The 15,291-nt window shown below is 43.0% G+C and overlaps 2 protein-coding genes across 4 annotated transcripts in view; both read right to left on the minus strand.

The window, feature by feature from the left end:
* The window catches only part of LOC132953912 (uncharacterized), a 186,885-nt gene extending 175,362 nt beyond the window's left edge, over positions 1-11,523 (minus strand). Inside the window, exon 1 of the mRNA XM_061026279.1 lies at positions 199-11,523. Within this exon, the coding sequence (XP_060882262.1) occupies positions 837-1,742 (906 nt within the window). The 5' untranslated portion in view covers positions 1,743-11,523 and the 3' untranslated portion in view covers positions 199-836. The remainder of the gene's footprint in view (positions 1-198) is intronic.
* The window catches only part of tmem104 (transmembrane protein 104), a 58,562-nt gene that overhangs the window by 5,137 nt on the left and 38,134 nt on the right, over positions 1-15,291 (minus strand). For all 3 annotated transcript variants that reach the window (XM_061026265.1, XM_061026266.1, XM_061026264.1), the window contains exon 9: positions 11,531-11,624. In XM_061026265.1, coding sequence (XP_060882248.1) covers positions 11,531-11,624 — 94 coding nt within the window. The remainder of the gene's footprint in view (positions 1-11,530; positions 11,625-15,291) is intronic.

Raw genomic sequence — 15,291 nt, forward strand, 5'->3', positions numbered from 1 at the left:
TAAGTCATGGATCATCATAACACACAATGAAAAGCATGAACACTCAGCATGAGGTCATACTTTGCCCTATAAATAACAAATAAAACAGGAAATGTACAGTATATCAATCAATCAATCAATCAATCAACTTTTATTTGTATAGCGTCAACTCATAACAAGTGTTATCTCGAGACACTTTACAAGAAGCAGGTAAAATACCTTACTCATTGTCTGTTAACATTACAAAAGAGCAGGTAAAAAGACCTTACTTATTGCTATGTTACAAAGATCCGGCCTATCCATCATGAGCACTTTAGCAAAGCAGCAAAAGTTACAGTGGTAAGAAAAAACTGCCTTATTAAAAGGCAGAAATCTTCGGCCGGATCCCCGGCTCATGACGAAACAGTCTTCACAGGCCTAGACTGTGCCGGGCTTGGAAAGGGATAGGGGGAGAGATGGGATAAGATGCAGGAAGAGGGATAGAGAGCAAGGGGGTGGGGGGAGGTAGACCGTCCATCAGCAATCCGGTGGGGAGGGGAGGGGGTGTGGGGGGTTGTTCTGGCAGGCCGCCAACCCACGATCCGGTGGGGAGGGGGTAGTGGTGGGGTGGGGGTTGTTCTGGCAAGCCGTCAACCGACGATCTTGAGGAGCCTAGGAGAGCTCAAGAGCTCCCAGGAAAGTAGGTGGTTAGTGACTGAGATTTATAGATAGATACATGCAGTAATATGATGTACTGTATATGCAGAGAGAGAGAGAGAGAGAGAGAGAGAGAGAGAGAGGAGCTCAAGGTGCCAGTTCCCCCGGTAGTCTAAGCCTATAGCAGCATAACTAAGAGCTGGTCTACACCAGCACCAGCCCTAACTATAAGATTTATCAAAAAGGAAAGTTTTAAGTCTAATCTTAAAAATACAGACTGTGTCTGCCTCCCGGACCCCGGCTGGAAGGCGGTTCCAGAGGAGAGGAGCCCGATAACTGAAGGCTTTACCTCCCATAGTACACTTGGAGACTGTAGGTACCACCAGCAGGCCTGCACTCCGGGACCGCAACGCTCTCAAGGGACAGTACGGCACTAGTAGCTCCTTAAGATAAGATGGTGCCTGGCCATTTAGAGCTTTGTAGGTGAGAAGAAGGATCTTGAATTCTATTCTAGACTGTATAGGGAGCCAGTGCAGAGAAGCCAGGACAGGAGTAATGTGGTCCCATTTCCTGGTTCTGGTCAGTACACGAGCTGCAGCATTCTGGACCCGTTGAAGAGTCTTTAGAGATTTGCCAGAGCACCCTGACAAAAGAGAGTTACAATAATCCAATCTGGAGGTAACAAATGCATGAACTAGTTTTTCTGCATCACTTTGCGACAGGATATTCCTGATCTTGGATATATTACGAAGGTGAAAGTAGGCTGTTCTTGAAACTTGACTGATGTGAGAGCTAAAAGACATATCTTGATCAAAAATAACTCCTAGATTCCTAACAGTGGTGCTAGATGCCAGGCTGATGTCATTAAGGACAGTCACATCACTAGAAAAAGTCTCTCTGAGGTTCTTAGGGCCTAGCACAATAACTTCAGTCTTGTCTGAGTTAAGTAGCAAAAAATTTCTGGTCATCCAGGTCCTAACGTCCTTAAGGCATGTTTCTAGCTGACATAACTGACAGTATATAAGGTTTCTACTCTGGGAGTGGATCTGCCTTCCAGCTGTTTGTCCCAGAAACATCAGGTGTAAAATAAAAACCAGGGGAAATGTCACGGACAACCATAGAATCATTGGAGTTAGTAGAAGATAGAAAAGCCATCCCCATGTGTCTCCACCTCCTGCTGTTAATATCCCATCTCCAATTGATTGTGGAGGTGGCAACTAGCATGAGCATGTCAAAAGGAGACCCCCCTCAGCGTGGCATGCAGTGAGGTTATGGACCGACAGCTATGTGACAGGCACACTCTGAATCAAGCCGTGACACCAGGAGTTAGTCATAGCCCTGCGATGGCACGCAGCCAGCTCCACAACTTCCATCATCAAGCTGTCCTTTAAACACAGGCAGTCCCATAATTTGTCACACATGTGCAGAAAATGAGTTTAGACCACAGACAGCGCTCTGAGACTTTAGTGTACACATGAAAGAGAGACCCTGCTGTCTTGGATGGTTAGCGCGGGTAAGAACAGCAGGTTTCAGAATGGTTTTGTTTCTGGTTCTAGCGCAGGTTTGCAGTGATTACAAAAGTTGCAGGAAAATAATCCAAACAGGCATCATCAATCAGCTGCAGTGGCACTTTAATGCACATCAGGAGGACAGAACTCGTTCTAATTATCAGGCCGGACTGAACAAATGGAAACAGCAACCATCAGCAATAAAAGGGGATAGGAGGAAAGTGTCAAGGAAAAAAATTAACAAGAATAGAAGAGTCCTTGGAGGATTTCAAAGGAAACAGTTGTATTACTGCAGGTAGAAATACTCTTTGTTTACATAAAGCCATGTTTCCACCAAGCGGTCCGGTTCAGTTTGGTTTGGTACACATATTCTGGTACCAAAATAACCGATCCATGCCGTCCTACCTTTTTGCTGCCCTTCTGTTCAAGTGCCAAGGGTATCAATCTGACCTTAAAGGCTGGAGCTAGACACACTGCAGTCCGTTGATTGGCCCAAAGAATCAGCCCGTGGCACCGCCCTATGGACGACCTCAGAGGTGCCGACCTCTGATGGAGGTTCTCCTTTCTTGCTCTTTGTTTACTGTGTTGCGTTCTTAGACTAATTTTTGGTGTCTGGGAGATTTTTTGCAAGTAAAAATCACTTTCCCTTTTAAACAAAGAAGAGGCAAGTTGGCAAATTGACTCAGTTTGCATTCACTCAGAAGGGCTGCTGATGATAAATGTGACATTAAATATGCACGATGCATATATTTTCATTGTCTTCTAATGGGACATTAATGGTGACACAAGGTGATCTTTGCTGTGACTACAACAAAGAAATATATCCAGAATTTGAAAAGTCAAACCTACATCCTCCCCCCTTAGTTTCACACTTTTTACGCACACACACATCCACACACACACACACACACACACACACACACACACACACACACACACACACACACACACACACACACACACACACACACACACACACACACACACACACATATATACACAGTACACGTGTAGATGGAGCACTCAAACATATCAGCTGCCAAAGTGAAAACCTGTCCCATAGGTGGTCAATATTTAATGCTTTTTTGGCTTTCATCCAAAGTAATCTCTGGCTCTGGGAAAAGCTCTGGGAGTTGAAATCCTCCCCTTTCTGACCTCCATCCCCCCCTTTATACACATGGGTTAAACTGCCGGGCATCGGACCAACCTGCAAGGACACGGACAAAGACGTAGGGCAGCAATGACCAATTATTTTCCTCATGCTTAATCTGTGAGATATTGTCTTTATATAAATGTGAATAAATGGTGACAATATGCGATTTCATTTACTATAATATATAAACAATACAAGCAGAGAATGTTCTGACACTTTGGCTTAACTCTTGGCTGAAAAGATAAATCAATGACTGTTAATAGTTTTCTCCCGATCCACTACAACTCAGCTTTAACCAGAAGTCAGGATCACAATCCCACAAGCTATCACTTTAATAAAGGACTCTTTTTAGGTCATGAAAGCGTCTCCGATTCTCCGCTCTTTTGTAGATTGCCTATTCCTTTCTGCATGACTCTCCACTTCTTTGTCATAAAAAACATCTCTAATATGTGAAAGAGCCATCACTATACCCCATCTGTCTGCTCCTCTTTGCTCCTCCTGACATTTTTCTCCTTCAAACTCTCATCTTCATTCCACCTTTCTGTCTGCAGCGTGTGAACGACCGAGCACAGCCACCTGTCTCCCCGCCGTACACGAGGGAGGAAAAGGTGGCGGGCAGGAGAAAGTGAGCTTTATGCCTATCTGACACCGACACTCGCAGGAAGGAAACTGGCATGGGGCTTTTAATTAAGAGTGCCTCGGGGTGGTTCGGCACTAATACACTACCTGAAGCTCCTCTTTTACAAGTTCAGCCAAGACTAAAATACTGCAGGAGAGGCTGTGAGGAAGAACACATGATGGCAGACTCCAGGAAAAAAGGATTCTGTCTTTACTCATTAACCTGTTCTGAAATGTTTTTTTTGAGAGGAATGGCTAAGAGGTACAAAAAGTTTAAGAACTGCTTCTGTAGATTTCTTCAGCTGGCAGCAGCGTGGTCCAAATTACTATGGTTTTGTGACAGTTGCAGGATATTACCATGATCACCCCCCTTCGACTTACTCGTGGGGAATTTTTCAGGACACTACCTGCTGCATTCTCACATCAGCTCACCTCAACTTCATACAGAAACTTTACTCGTGTCTAGCAGCAAAGATTCCAGGTAAGGCAGGAGTGGAGAAATGCGGCTCTCTGCGTTCACACATGAAGCTCAGCCTGAAATTTTCTGGAAGTTTTGTGCATGTGTGAAAGCACCAGGAAAGAATCCTGGCAGTGATGGAATTTAGAGTTAGATATTTTTTTTCCATCAACAGCTCTTTATAACAAAACAACCAGAGACCTAGAGAAAAGCAGGATTTGTCCTTGCAGTAGTAGAGGGTTGCATATCCCTAACAGTTAGTTTTTTTGTCTTATTTGTGCTACACAAATATTATGTCTCGTTCAAATTTGCCTTTAAAACGCAAAATCACAGACAGACTTATTGCTTCAGGCAGCTGTAGACACTTTGAAGTTCATGTATTGAGTAGATCAATGAAATGGCACTTTCCTTTAAAAAATTGCTTTTTCTGCAGTGGTGTCACGTCAAATATCATTTTGATACTGTGAGTGTCAAATCAAGCATTTATAGTGGATATGATTTTTATGTTATAGCCAATACAGCCTGTTTTGCAGCTGCCAGCTCAAGCTATTTATGCAGGTAATTCCAAGACTTTCTGTACCTATTACTTATTGAGGTTTAAAAATGGTGGAATTCCCCTTTAGTTCTATCCCTCCTAATTGCAAATACTAAAGCATAACATCTCTCTTTTTTTTCTGCCCACACGTATTTCAAAAAGGTTTATGCTAATTGGAGGGAAGAACTCATTCGTCTTACTTAAGACACAGGAACTAATGCGTTAGTTTTCAAAGAAATTGAAAGTCAATCAGATGGTAGAAGGGAGCTGAACACCCGAGAACAAAGCCGGGCAGAATGAAGCTTTTCATAATGTGCTCATTTGTCACCGACTCTCTGCTACACGAGGTGGGCGAATCACGTCTGCCCATGACAATTTTATCGCACTTTATTGCACCTACAGCCATGAATCTCAATGCTTTGTGCAGCCCTGAAATAAAAAAAAAGCATATTATCTGTGATCACCTTGACAGCTCTCTGGAGGACCAAGGAAACAAGAGACTGGTATTTTATTTACACAGTAAATCCAGCAGGGCCTCGGAGGTCTCTGGATTGATGCAAAAGATTGGTGTAGGTCTGAACCTGTCATCTCTTCTTATTGTCATTACAGCATGGGCCTTGCATGACGATCTTCTTTTCTTATTATGCATTGACAGATTGATAAAGCCCCTCTAAGAGATGCCATTGAATCTCTGATGGAGTCTCATAGAACACATTTCCATGTCCCCAGTGACAGCAGTAGCAAGGACCATCTTCCCCCTCCTCACAGCTCCTTCATTCAGATTGGACGGGCCGTATAACTCTTCAGATATCTGTCAGGATATTGTGATTACGTGTACTTTCAAATTGACATGCGACTCCGACTACGCTTGACGCGCGACAACGGAAACTGAGTAAATTGAGAAGGTGTCACCGGGTCACATATCACCTCCACATAACTAGTGCCCCCGTCCATCTCGCAGCCTCTGATTTATATTACCTGGACGGGAATGGCAATGACCTTGTGAGGAGCGCTTCAGCTTTAACAACCCTCCAGAGAAGGCTCCTACAGCTGTATTCTCGCTGGTGGCAAACAAAGCTGTTGCTGTTAAGCCTTGGATGGCACACACCCTCAATGCTCCAAGGAGTCATTGACCGCGGATTCTTCAGAAGAGATGGGATTCCTGGACTCAATTAATGAGTAGAAAATGGTAGAAGGTGAGAGGGGATGATCAATCTTGTGCGCAGCGGAGCAGAAGAAAGCTGCAAGTTGGGGGGTCTGGTTTCTCTGAGAGGATGACTGGGACACTTAAGCCTGAGCAATTTCTCATTGATGATAGTGTAAAGGTCAAGGACTTCCCAGCTGCGCTTGAGATCGGTGGCCCTGCTTTTCAAACACTCAGGAAAAACACACTGTACCTCAATGCAGCGCAACAATCCGGTCATGCAGCGCTTCTCTTTTCTCATCTCGTTTGCCAATCCAAACATGTCCTCCCTCTAGTGGTTTTGGAGCGCAGCAATCATCCCGGCGTTAATTAAGAGAGACTCTTGAAGCGCCTCTTGGATAATCTCTTAGGTAATTAGTAGAAGCCTTGGCTTTTTCCCCCCCACTTCTCACCAAGGTCTGTGGATTTCGTGCTGCAGTAGAGCTTGAAATCTTCAATCATATCGGGTCATACTGCTGCTGAGTTTGTTGGGAGGACTGAGTGATAAGTGGCTGCCTTGCCTCGTAACAAGTTGTGTCCTCTCAGATACGGCTATCGGTAAACACAGCACAGAGCAGGCACAGCGGTCGGCCCCGCTGTTTAGCGCTCCTCGCTGCTGCAGCTCCGGTTCACAGGGATGAGTCAGCCAGACTCCATGACGCTCTCTAACAGCTTCATGAAAACATCAATTAGCCCCTTTCACTCAGTCGGAGCTCTAAAATTGTGCACATTAAAAACCCAGATAAGAAGGTAATGCATCTGTCTCTGAAACCTGCCAGACAAGAAACAATCCAATTAGGGTTTTGTGAAGTCGGCTGAATAGGAATATCAAAATATCTAGAGTGTAACCCCTCAATGCTAGATGAGGGTGGGGTCCAACCTCCTCTTACTCATTTATGACTGTGCAGTGGATATTATCATCAGAATCCTTGAAGCAGAAACGCTTCATGTAGCACTGAGATATTTTAACAGAACCAGAGCAGGATGCAACCTTTTACTCTGAAAGAAAATCTGATATTTTGCAAAAGATTCAAAAAGCATGGGACTGTAAGTCTGACAGAACAAGAAAGGACGTTTTTTTTCATGTTCACATTAAATAGAGGAAGTCTCAGGACTGAGATGATAGAGTGTGGGGGTATTTATCATCCAATTGGCAATTATTATCCAAACTCTGCATTGAGCTGGAAAATTTGCATTTACAAGCAAAACAAACCGCACAATGTCTAAACTTTGTGTTTGAGTAATCATTTATGAAAGAGGGACTGAATATATCTGGTAATATTAGACGCTCCTGATACAGGTGAGGAGTTTACAGTTTCAGAGCATCCTTTGAAATACATAGTGGAAGGTGCAGCAAAGTCTAGCTCTGGACTGAAGGCAACTTTGACGTAAACAAGACCTGGAGGTCACAACCATAATTAAAAGCTTCGTTAGCGGGTATGGATCCAATTGATCACGCCCCCAACCAAAGCAGACATCCGAAAAACATTCCCCTAATCACCCTGAAACTCATCTCAGCAGAAAGTTCAGCGTCTGATTACACACACACCGACATCGATACCGAGCAGGGGCCCTCAGATACATGCGGAATACGTCTGATCACTGAAGTCTTTTACTGACTAAAAGATTGCGATAAAAGGAACAGAATTTGAGGGATGTTTTCTAATCCACCCTTAACTGTAATCTTCCTGGACCTCTGAACTGTGTTCCTGCTGCACGGTTCATTACCACCTGTTCATATTTGTGCAGCTCCCCTGTGAGCAGCAACGCTCTGGACAAAGCGAACTCTCCACTCAAGCAGCCATGACCTTCAAAAGAACAATATCGCCATCCCTCACCCATTTAAAATGGCACCGGGCAGCTGTGAATATCCCTGCGGGCATTTCCTCTGCTCCGTACACCGTGTTGGAGTAAACTAAGAGCATTAGACGGAGGGTGAGACGGATGGATCGCTGAGGCTGAAACCTTAAGTTGTTGTTTTTTTCAGAGCGCAAAGAATGGAAATAAAAATGTGGTGCAGCTTCTCCTACATTTCACATAAAAACTCAGTTTATCACAATCTGTCCAGTTACTTTGAAGATACAATAAAATAATCATTAGACCATTTCCTTTCATGAGCTCTCAAACAGAACTTTATATTGTGTACGATTTCTGAATTTTCTTTACATTGACAGCTAAATAAGACATTCATTCGACTTTGATTCAACAGATTTTCATTATAAGCAAAGCCTCTTTTGTAATCTACACCCTGCACAGATCATTTTGAAGTCTTTTTTCTTGAGGAGCACGTGATCCATATGTCACTGACTCCACAGTTAATACAGACAGTAACTCCTCTGAGACTCCCAGCAGCCATCCATCCATCCATCTGTCCCAGGAGAGATGGACACGAGTGATTAATACTCGTTTACTGAGTGAAGAGGTTGTTAACTTATTCCCTCTCCTCTCATAGCACTCAATATCAATTAGAGAAACTCTCTACTGTCAGTGTGAAGGAGGAGGAGGAGGTCTTCTGAAGAGCTGATAATGATCCTCATGCTTTATGTAGGTAGGAGGCGGGGAATGAAGAGGCGGACTCCGACAGGTCGAGACAGTATTTACCTTTGTATATCGACATGATGTGGAAGGCGGATACTGCAGTATACTACCTGTTGTATCTATATTTGGTGTTTCATGATTCTCTCTGTATTGGGTGATTAATTAAAGGCTTTATATGAGATTTTTTGATCCAGCAGATGTCGCCCTTGAGCACCAGCATGAAACCAAAACAACTCGCACTGCATTGTTGTGTTAGCATGCTAATGCTAGCGATCTTTATTATGCTCGTATCTTCACACTGCATGTAAATTTACCTGAAATGAGCGTGATCTAGAAACACAGTTAAGCAGTGAGTACAGTATGTTATTCTTCTTTTCTCTAGTCCCTCAATTAAACAACTTTTATACACAAGGGGAGGAGTCAGCCGGCTGTCCTGACGATGTAAACAAACTGAAGATAGGACTCGGAAAACTCAGAAAGCATCACAGACAGTGGGACTCGGGTGTTACACCCATTATAGACAGTCATGACTCAGAGTTATTTTCAGAGGAGATACTTGATTTCTATTATATTTAAGTGTGAAAAATCACAAATAAAGCCTTTAAAGTCGTGCAGCAAAAGACTGGTAACATAATGCACTGTTGTCAAATATCACCACCATGGGGCAACAGTATCTCAGTCTGTAAGGGACTTGGATTGGGATCCAAAAGGTCGCCAGTTCATGTCCCGGTGCGGACCAAGTCTGGACATTGGTCTGGTAGCTGGCGTTGTGCCAGTTAACTTTCTGAGCTCTGCCGAGGTGCCCTTAAGCCAGGCACGGAGCCACTGAACCAATCGGCGCACTCAACCGAGGCCCTAGCGTTTTTTTAAATTTTTTAAATGTGTTGTTGTGACATCTTTTATTCTTATTATTTTGAAAAAACAAGAACTCAGTTGATAGAAGAATCATTTGTTTGCAGTTGTTAACTGCTTGCTTGTGCATGAAATAATTGGAGTGACGCCCTTAGGCAATTGCATTTGGGGCGATTTGAAATCTCATAATTCTTGAATTAATTGTTCATTTTAGTTTGGCAAAAATAAAACCATGTTTCTAAATATGTTGTCAAAATTTCCAACCATAATGTGAACAGATGGCCCGAGCCCAAACGCTGCCCTTTGCACCACTTTCTATTCTAATTAATGAACAATTAAGTAACATGGCAGGAGGGGGAAAAAAACAACTAAATTGCTGCAGACCTTTCACGGTTGCACAAAAGGTCTCGCATTGTCCCGGGCTAATGGCTACGTCTTTGAAAATCACAGCATGTCACAAGGCAGCGCAGCAGCAGGAAGTCACACCATCACTCATGTTCCCGTGTAGAAACAACAAGGCTCGGTGGACGAGAAGGTTACTACAGTTGAGTGGCAACGGTACTGACAAGGCCAAGCAGAGGGCGGGAGGCAGGGCCCCGACACACCAGCCAGCTGTGAACCCTGACATTAAACACACCCCGTCCCCGCACAGGGCAGCACAGGTGACTGCAGGTGTAGCCGGGGAGTGGTGAGTGATGGGCAGGAGGGGAGGTGGTGTCTTGTGTCTGCAGAATGTCAGAGGTTCAAACATAAAGAGAGCAGGAAGACACAAAAATAACCAAACTGAGCTGAAAAGACGGACGTGCTGTGCTTAAAATAACTTCTATTTTAGGAAACTGTTATTTTTTAAACCAAGAGCACCTTGATGATTGGGACAAATCTGTGTCATTGAAGCAATGTAAACTTCCACCACTTTATTAAAGGTAACATTTTTTTTCTTTTCTAAGCCTTTTAATGGATTTCTGTCATTTATTATTGTTGCTTAATGGACAATACTGGAAGTCAGGTGATGGTTTTTCATCATCAGTTTTATTTTTCATTAAATGAATCTTGAGACCGGGACGCAAATATAAATCCAAATAAAGATGGAAGGATGAATGTCGGTTGTTTATAAGAAGCTTTATCCCACCAGAAGGTTAAGTAGTCAAATATCGGGGTGTTAGAAACCACATCGGACAGCCTGGCAGTTATGTCCCGCTCCATGTACAGAGGCTAGAGTCCACATCGCAGTAGTTGTGGCTGTAACTGTCGCACACATTTAAACATTTAAACTCAACCACTCGACATTTATCAGTGTGTTAAACATCTACAGACTCGAACTAATTTAGACTAAACAGACTGACATTTACTCTGATTTTTTCATGATTTAAAGCTAAATGTTCCTGGCAGTTTGAAGCTTGGGATGTCTGTTTTTTATCCCATATTGCTCAAGTACAAGGAGTAAACACAGTATGTACTAGAGCCTTTTTGAATCAACCGGCGGGGTTGTAAAGAGCCGTGCAAACAACACCAATCAAACACAGAACACGTGAGAGGGAGGAGTGAAGATAAAAGAAGAGTGAGAGGTGCAGCTAAAACCCTCGTGTTTCTAAGTGGACAGCGTGTGGATGTGTTTGCGTTGTTTATGCCGCCGAGCACCCAGCTGTGCATGGGGACGGCTGGAGCGCCATGATTCAGCGGTGCTGTGATTTTAACATCGGGGCCGAGGACGGACGGTTTATTTTCGCCCGTCGCCCTGTGAGTGACGGTCCAATCAAGCTTGGGACGGGCTGTCAGGCCTGTCAGGCTGAGGAATGAGAGGAGATGGGAATCAAAGACACAGAGCAGGACCGAACCATGATGGACGGACCTGAGCAGAGGAGCCGCACGGGCGAGGGGAAGGAGGAAGGGAGGGAGGGAGGGATGAAAGAAATGGGGGAAGACGCTGGGAAAATGGAAATATGTGTCGGTATGAAAAGAAGGAGGCAGAAAGAGAGGGCCAAGAGGAAACACAGAACTGGAAAAGGGAGATGAAGAGGAAACATGTGAGGAAGTCCAAATTGTCATATTATAAAGATGAGCTTGATCTTACCAATCCAACGCATGAGTGAGGTGAGAATCTGAAGATACTTTGTTTTCTGGGCGGTGAAGAAGGTGAAAGGCCCCAACATGACGGTGAAGATGCTCTGCAGGAAGAGAGAGGAGAACAACATGATCAGTGGTGTACAAGGCAAAGATATTCTCACATATAAACAAACAAAGAGCTTAAGAATCCCCCTTAATATATAGCACAGAAAAAGGATGACAGGAACAACACTGCTGTCTTGTAAAATCAGGCCTTAAGTGAGGAACTCTCTTTAGTATCCAATATAAAGAAGCAGCAAATACTTAGAAACTGAGGCAATAACGTTAAAATGTCAGCAGCTGTGAATGATGTCGTAAATGTCAGAGCTCATCAGTCAGTAAACGTGATTTACAGGTGATGTGTATCGTCAACATCTGTTCAATTCAAACCTATTAGATACTTCTAGTTTTAGCCGATTGTTGTTGTTTTTTTTCTATCAGACGTTTTTTTAATGAAAAATGAAGATTGTTGAGGCTGTCTTTTGGTGCGTCTCGAAGCTTTAATTAGAGCTTTAATCATCGACTAACATCATCAATTAATCAGGTTGGGTTATTTCATTGATTAAACATTCAAACATCTGTTGTTTTCAGCTTCGATTGAGACTTTTTTTTTGTATTCTTCTTAAACCTCAGCCATGTCTTTTGGGGTCCAAGGGTGCGCTCACACTAGGCAATCCTCACTGTGCCTAAGAACACTTCACCCCCAAGGTCCAGTTCATTTGACTAGTGTGCTAATAGTGCTTTAGCAAGGTATGGGACAACTTTGCCTAGTGTGAGTGCGCCCTAAATGACTAAAAAGGTAAGGAAGCGTTGCCATTGCTTCTGCACATAGCTTCAGCTGTGAGCAACAAAACGGGCTGTTAAAAACGGGTATGTAATCTTTATGATCAAATCTAACTTCTTGTTTCTTTTCACTAACAGCCTCTTGGTGTCAGGAAAAATTTAATGTAAGATTTTCAGATTTGTTCCAGGATTCCTTGGAGGTCAGTTCTTGTGTTTGTTTTGAATAAATACGCATGCATGTTTGCTCGACCGTGGTTAAATACAGTTTTTGACGGGCTGTTGTGACACTACCCTGACATGTCATTTCAAAACACAAGTTAAGCGCCATCGTTCCAGCAAGTGCTGTCAAAATCCCATCAGCCCTCTCAAAGATCGGCAAACAGATAAACAGGTGGACCAATCCATAGTCCACCAACAACTGTGGAAATCCTCTGACTGCCTATCTGATACTTTTCTCTATCAAGAGCTGCAATCAGACGCAGCGGCTCAGCTACTGCAGCTCCAAACTCCTTCAGTTCCCCCTCGCTCCTCGTCCAACTGCAAACTTATTCCCATCATACATTTCCTCCCCTCGTCCCCAGCATCCTCTGCCACTCTCAGGTCTGACTGCACAGTTTGAGTGGCATGTGATCTCAGACGCAGTCACTTGTGTGCCATTTTATCTGCAGAGATAGCCTGCAGGGTTTCAAGCAGGGACCTCACCCTGCCCTCCACAGACACGCATGCAATCACTCCTCTGAGAGAAAAAGAGAAGATGTGCTTAGCTCAGTGATGCACGTGTAAAAACAGGGTAAGATATCACACAGAAACATCCTCTAGAAAACATATCCTTTAATCTACAGAGCTTGACTCACAAGGCGTGCCACCTGTTTTTATGAGCGTTTCCTTTTGGGTGGCAATGTCAGTCAATTGTTCCATCGTTTTGGCCAAATGTCTCAAGGAAATCATTCCAAATAAACGATGTTGTGCAACGGAGATGGTTAACAAATCCTGATCTGATGATTTAACAAAAAATCTCTAATCTAAAAAAAAAAAACACATAGCAATCCTTCGAATAATTCTCAACAGCCATTGGATGGATTGCCATGACATATTCTACAGACATGAACGCCTCTCATGTAACATATTGAAACGGTTGTTGTGTGATTTTTTACAGGGATTAAAGATGTTATCTTAAGTCTGTCGAGAACAACGTGTACACCAGAGCATCGGTATTACACGAGAGCATCAAAAATGGTGATTAAGATCCATGCTGACCTTAGCAGACCTTGAGGATAATTAAGAGGCCGTGGTGGACAATGGTCACCACAATGTTTTGTAATCTATGGAGATGTTCATCTCTAAGCCTAGCATCCATGCATTAATCTTTTTTATTATAATGAGGATGTACCAGACCCAACAATACAGCTATCAAAGCAACCTGGGCTTCCATAACACCTCAGCAGTGCCATCAGGTGACTGCCTCCATTCCTCGCTGTATGATGGAGGAACTGGTGCAAAAGAAGCCAATTATTGATCAATCATCAAATCCATAAAATCAACATACATGACACTGTTTCAAGTGGGAAAAACTACATTTGGAGACTTTTTTGAGTAAGCTGTATACAATGAAAATGTGAAAGCTAGATATAACCTACTAGAAAAAGGGTTATGGTTAAGCAGTAAATCTACCTGTAATGCAATCCTTCTTGTATATTTAAGAAGCTGAATCAGGGGGCACTTTACTTATTTATGATGTCGATTAATCAGCTAGTGATGATGCAAAGCGGTGATTTAAAAGTATCTGAAAGCCCCCTGCAGAGTGTTTCCTTTGTTTGAACTTGTGCTCGAGAAAACAAGGGAATCATTTCAGGGGGGAAAAAAGCTAGGTCAGCTTTTATTTTCCAGATGTACACATGGACAGCTCGGGATGTCAGTGGGGGTGAGAGGGGGGAAAAAATACTAGCCTTTAATTCTGCTGAATAATGATGATGCCTGTGTGTCGGTATATTAAAGAATTACCAGCTGTCTTCTTGGCAAAGTGCAGCCAAAGCTCAAGGCGAGCCAAAGCATAAATCCTCGACGTCTATTGGAGGTAATGAATGAACCATTATGGAGAGAGATGTGTCTGAAGAAGAAAGTGAAATTAATGGCAGCTGGCCGACTGTCAGCAGAGTTTAGCCCTGAATGTTTCAGCGCGGGCGGCATGTTCCCAACAACTTTTGGTTTGTGTCTAAAGATCCATTTGTAAACAGCAGCATGATATGAGCCTGGACATTAGGTTTATCAGAGATGTATCAAAGTGATCTGTCATACTCAGTCAGCTCTAACATCTTTTTATAGAGACTTTTCTGAAAAGACAAACTCAATCTTTCATTTGTGTGTTTTTGTTGTACCTCAACGTTTGTTTCAACTACTTTACAAGTGCCAATATGATGGCTGGATGTTGGCCTGACACAAAAAGGGTTTGTACTTTTTCCAATACAATAATCTGAAGACAATAAAGATGTTCAATGTTAAGAGAAATAAGCCAATGATCCAATGCATGTGTGTCAATAAAAGACTTATGGCCCACATCAGGTCCACCTCTTTGCCTGTTTTTTTAATCGATTGAAAGTTGGGTTGAAATAACATTTCAAATATGATGACCTCCATCGTTGGGCTTCATAACCTCTCTTCAGACACCAATGGGTCATGGCACTGAGACTACGTCCATGTTTTCATGAGGTCTGTTTTTTTGATAAGACCTTTGAGCGAGTCTGTTTAGACTTTTGTCCTTTGCTACCTTTTGATAGAGCCATCGACTGATTCTTTTTGGTAACATTTATAAAGCTTTATAGGGTCTTTGGCAATTATTTGTTTTACACATTTTCTTCTGTTTTTGGCAAGATGAGGAGCTTAGTTAATCTTTTATGTTCGGTTGAAAACTGAGACTTAATTGTGGGTTTTATGGTTCAGATAAATCCT

The sequence above is a fragment of the Labrus mixtus genome, chromosome 20 (genome assembly GCF_963584025.1).
Source record: "Labrus mixtus chromosome 20, fLabMix1.1, whole genome shotgun sequence".
Classification (NCBI taxonomy): domain Eukaryota; kingdom Metazoa; phylum Chordata; class Actinopteri; order Labriformes; family Labridae; genus Labrus; species Labrus mixtus.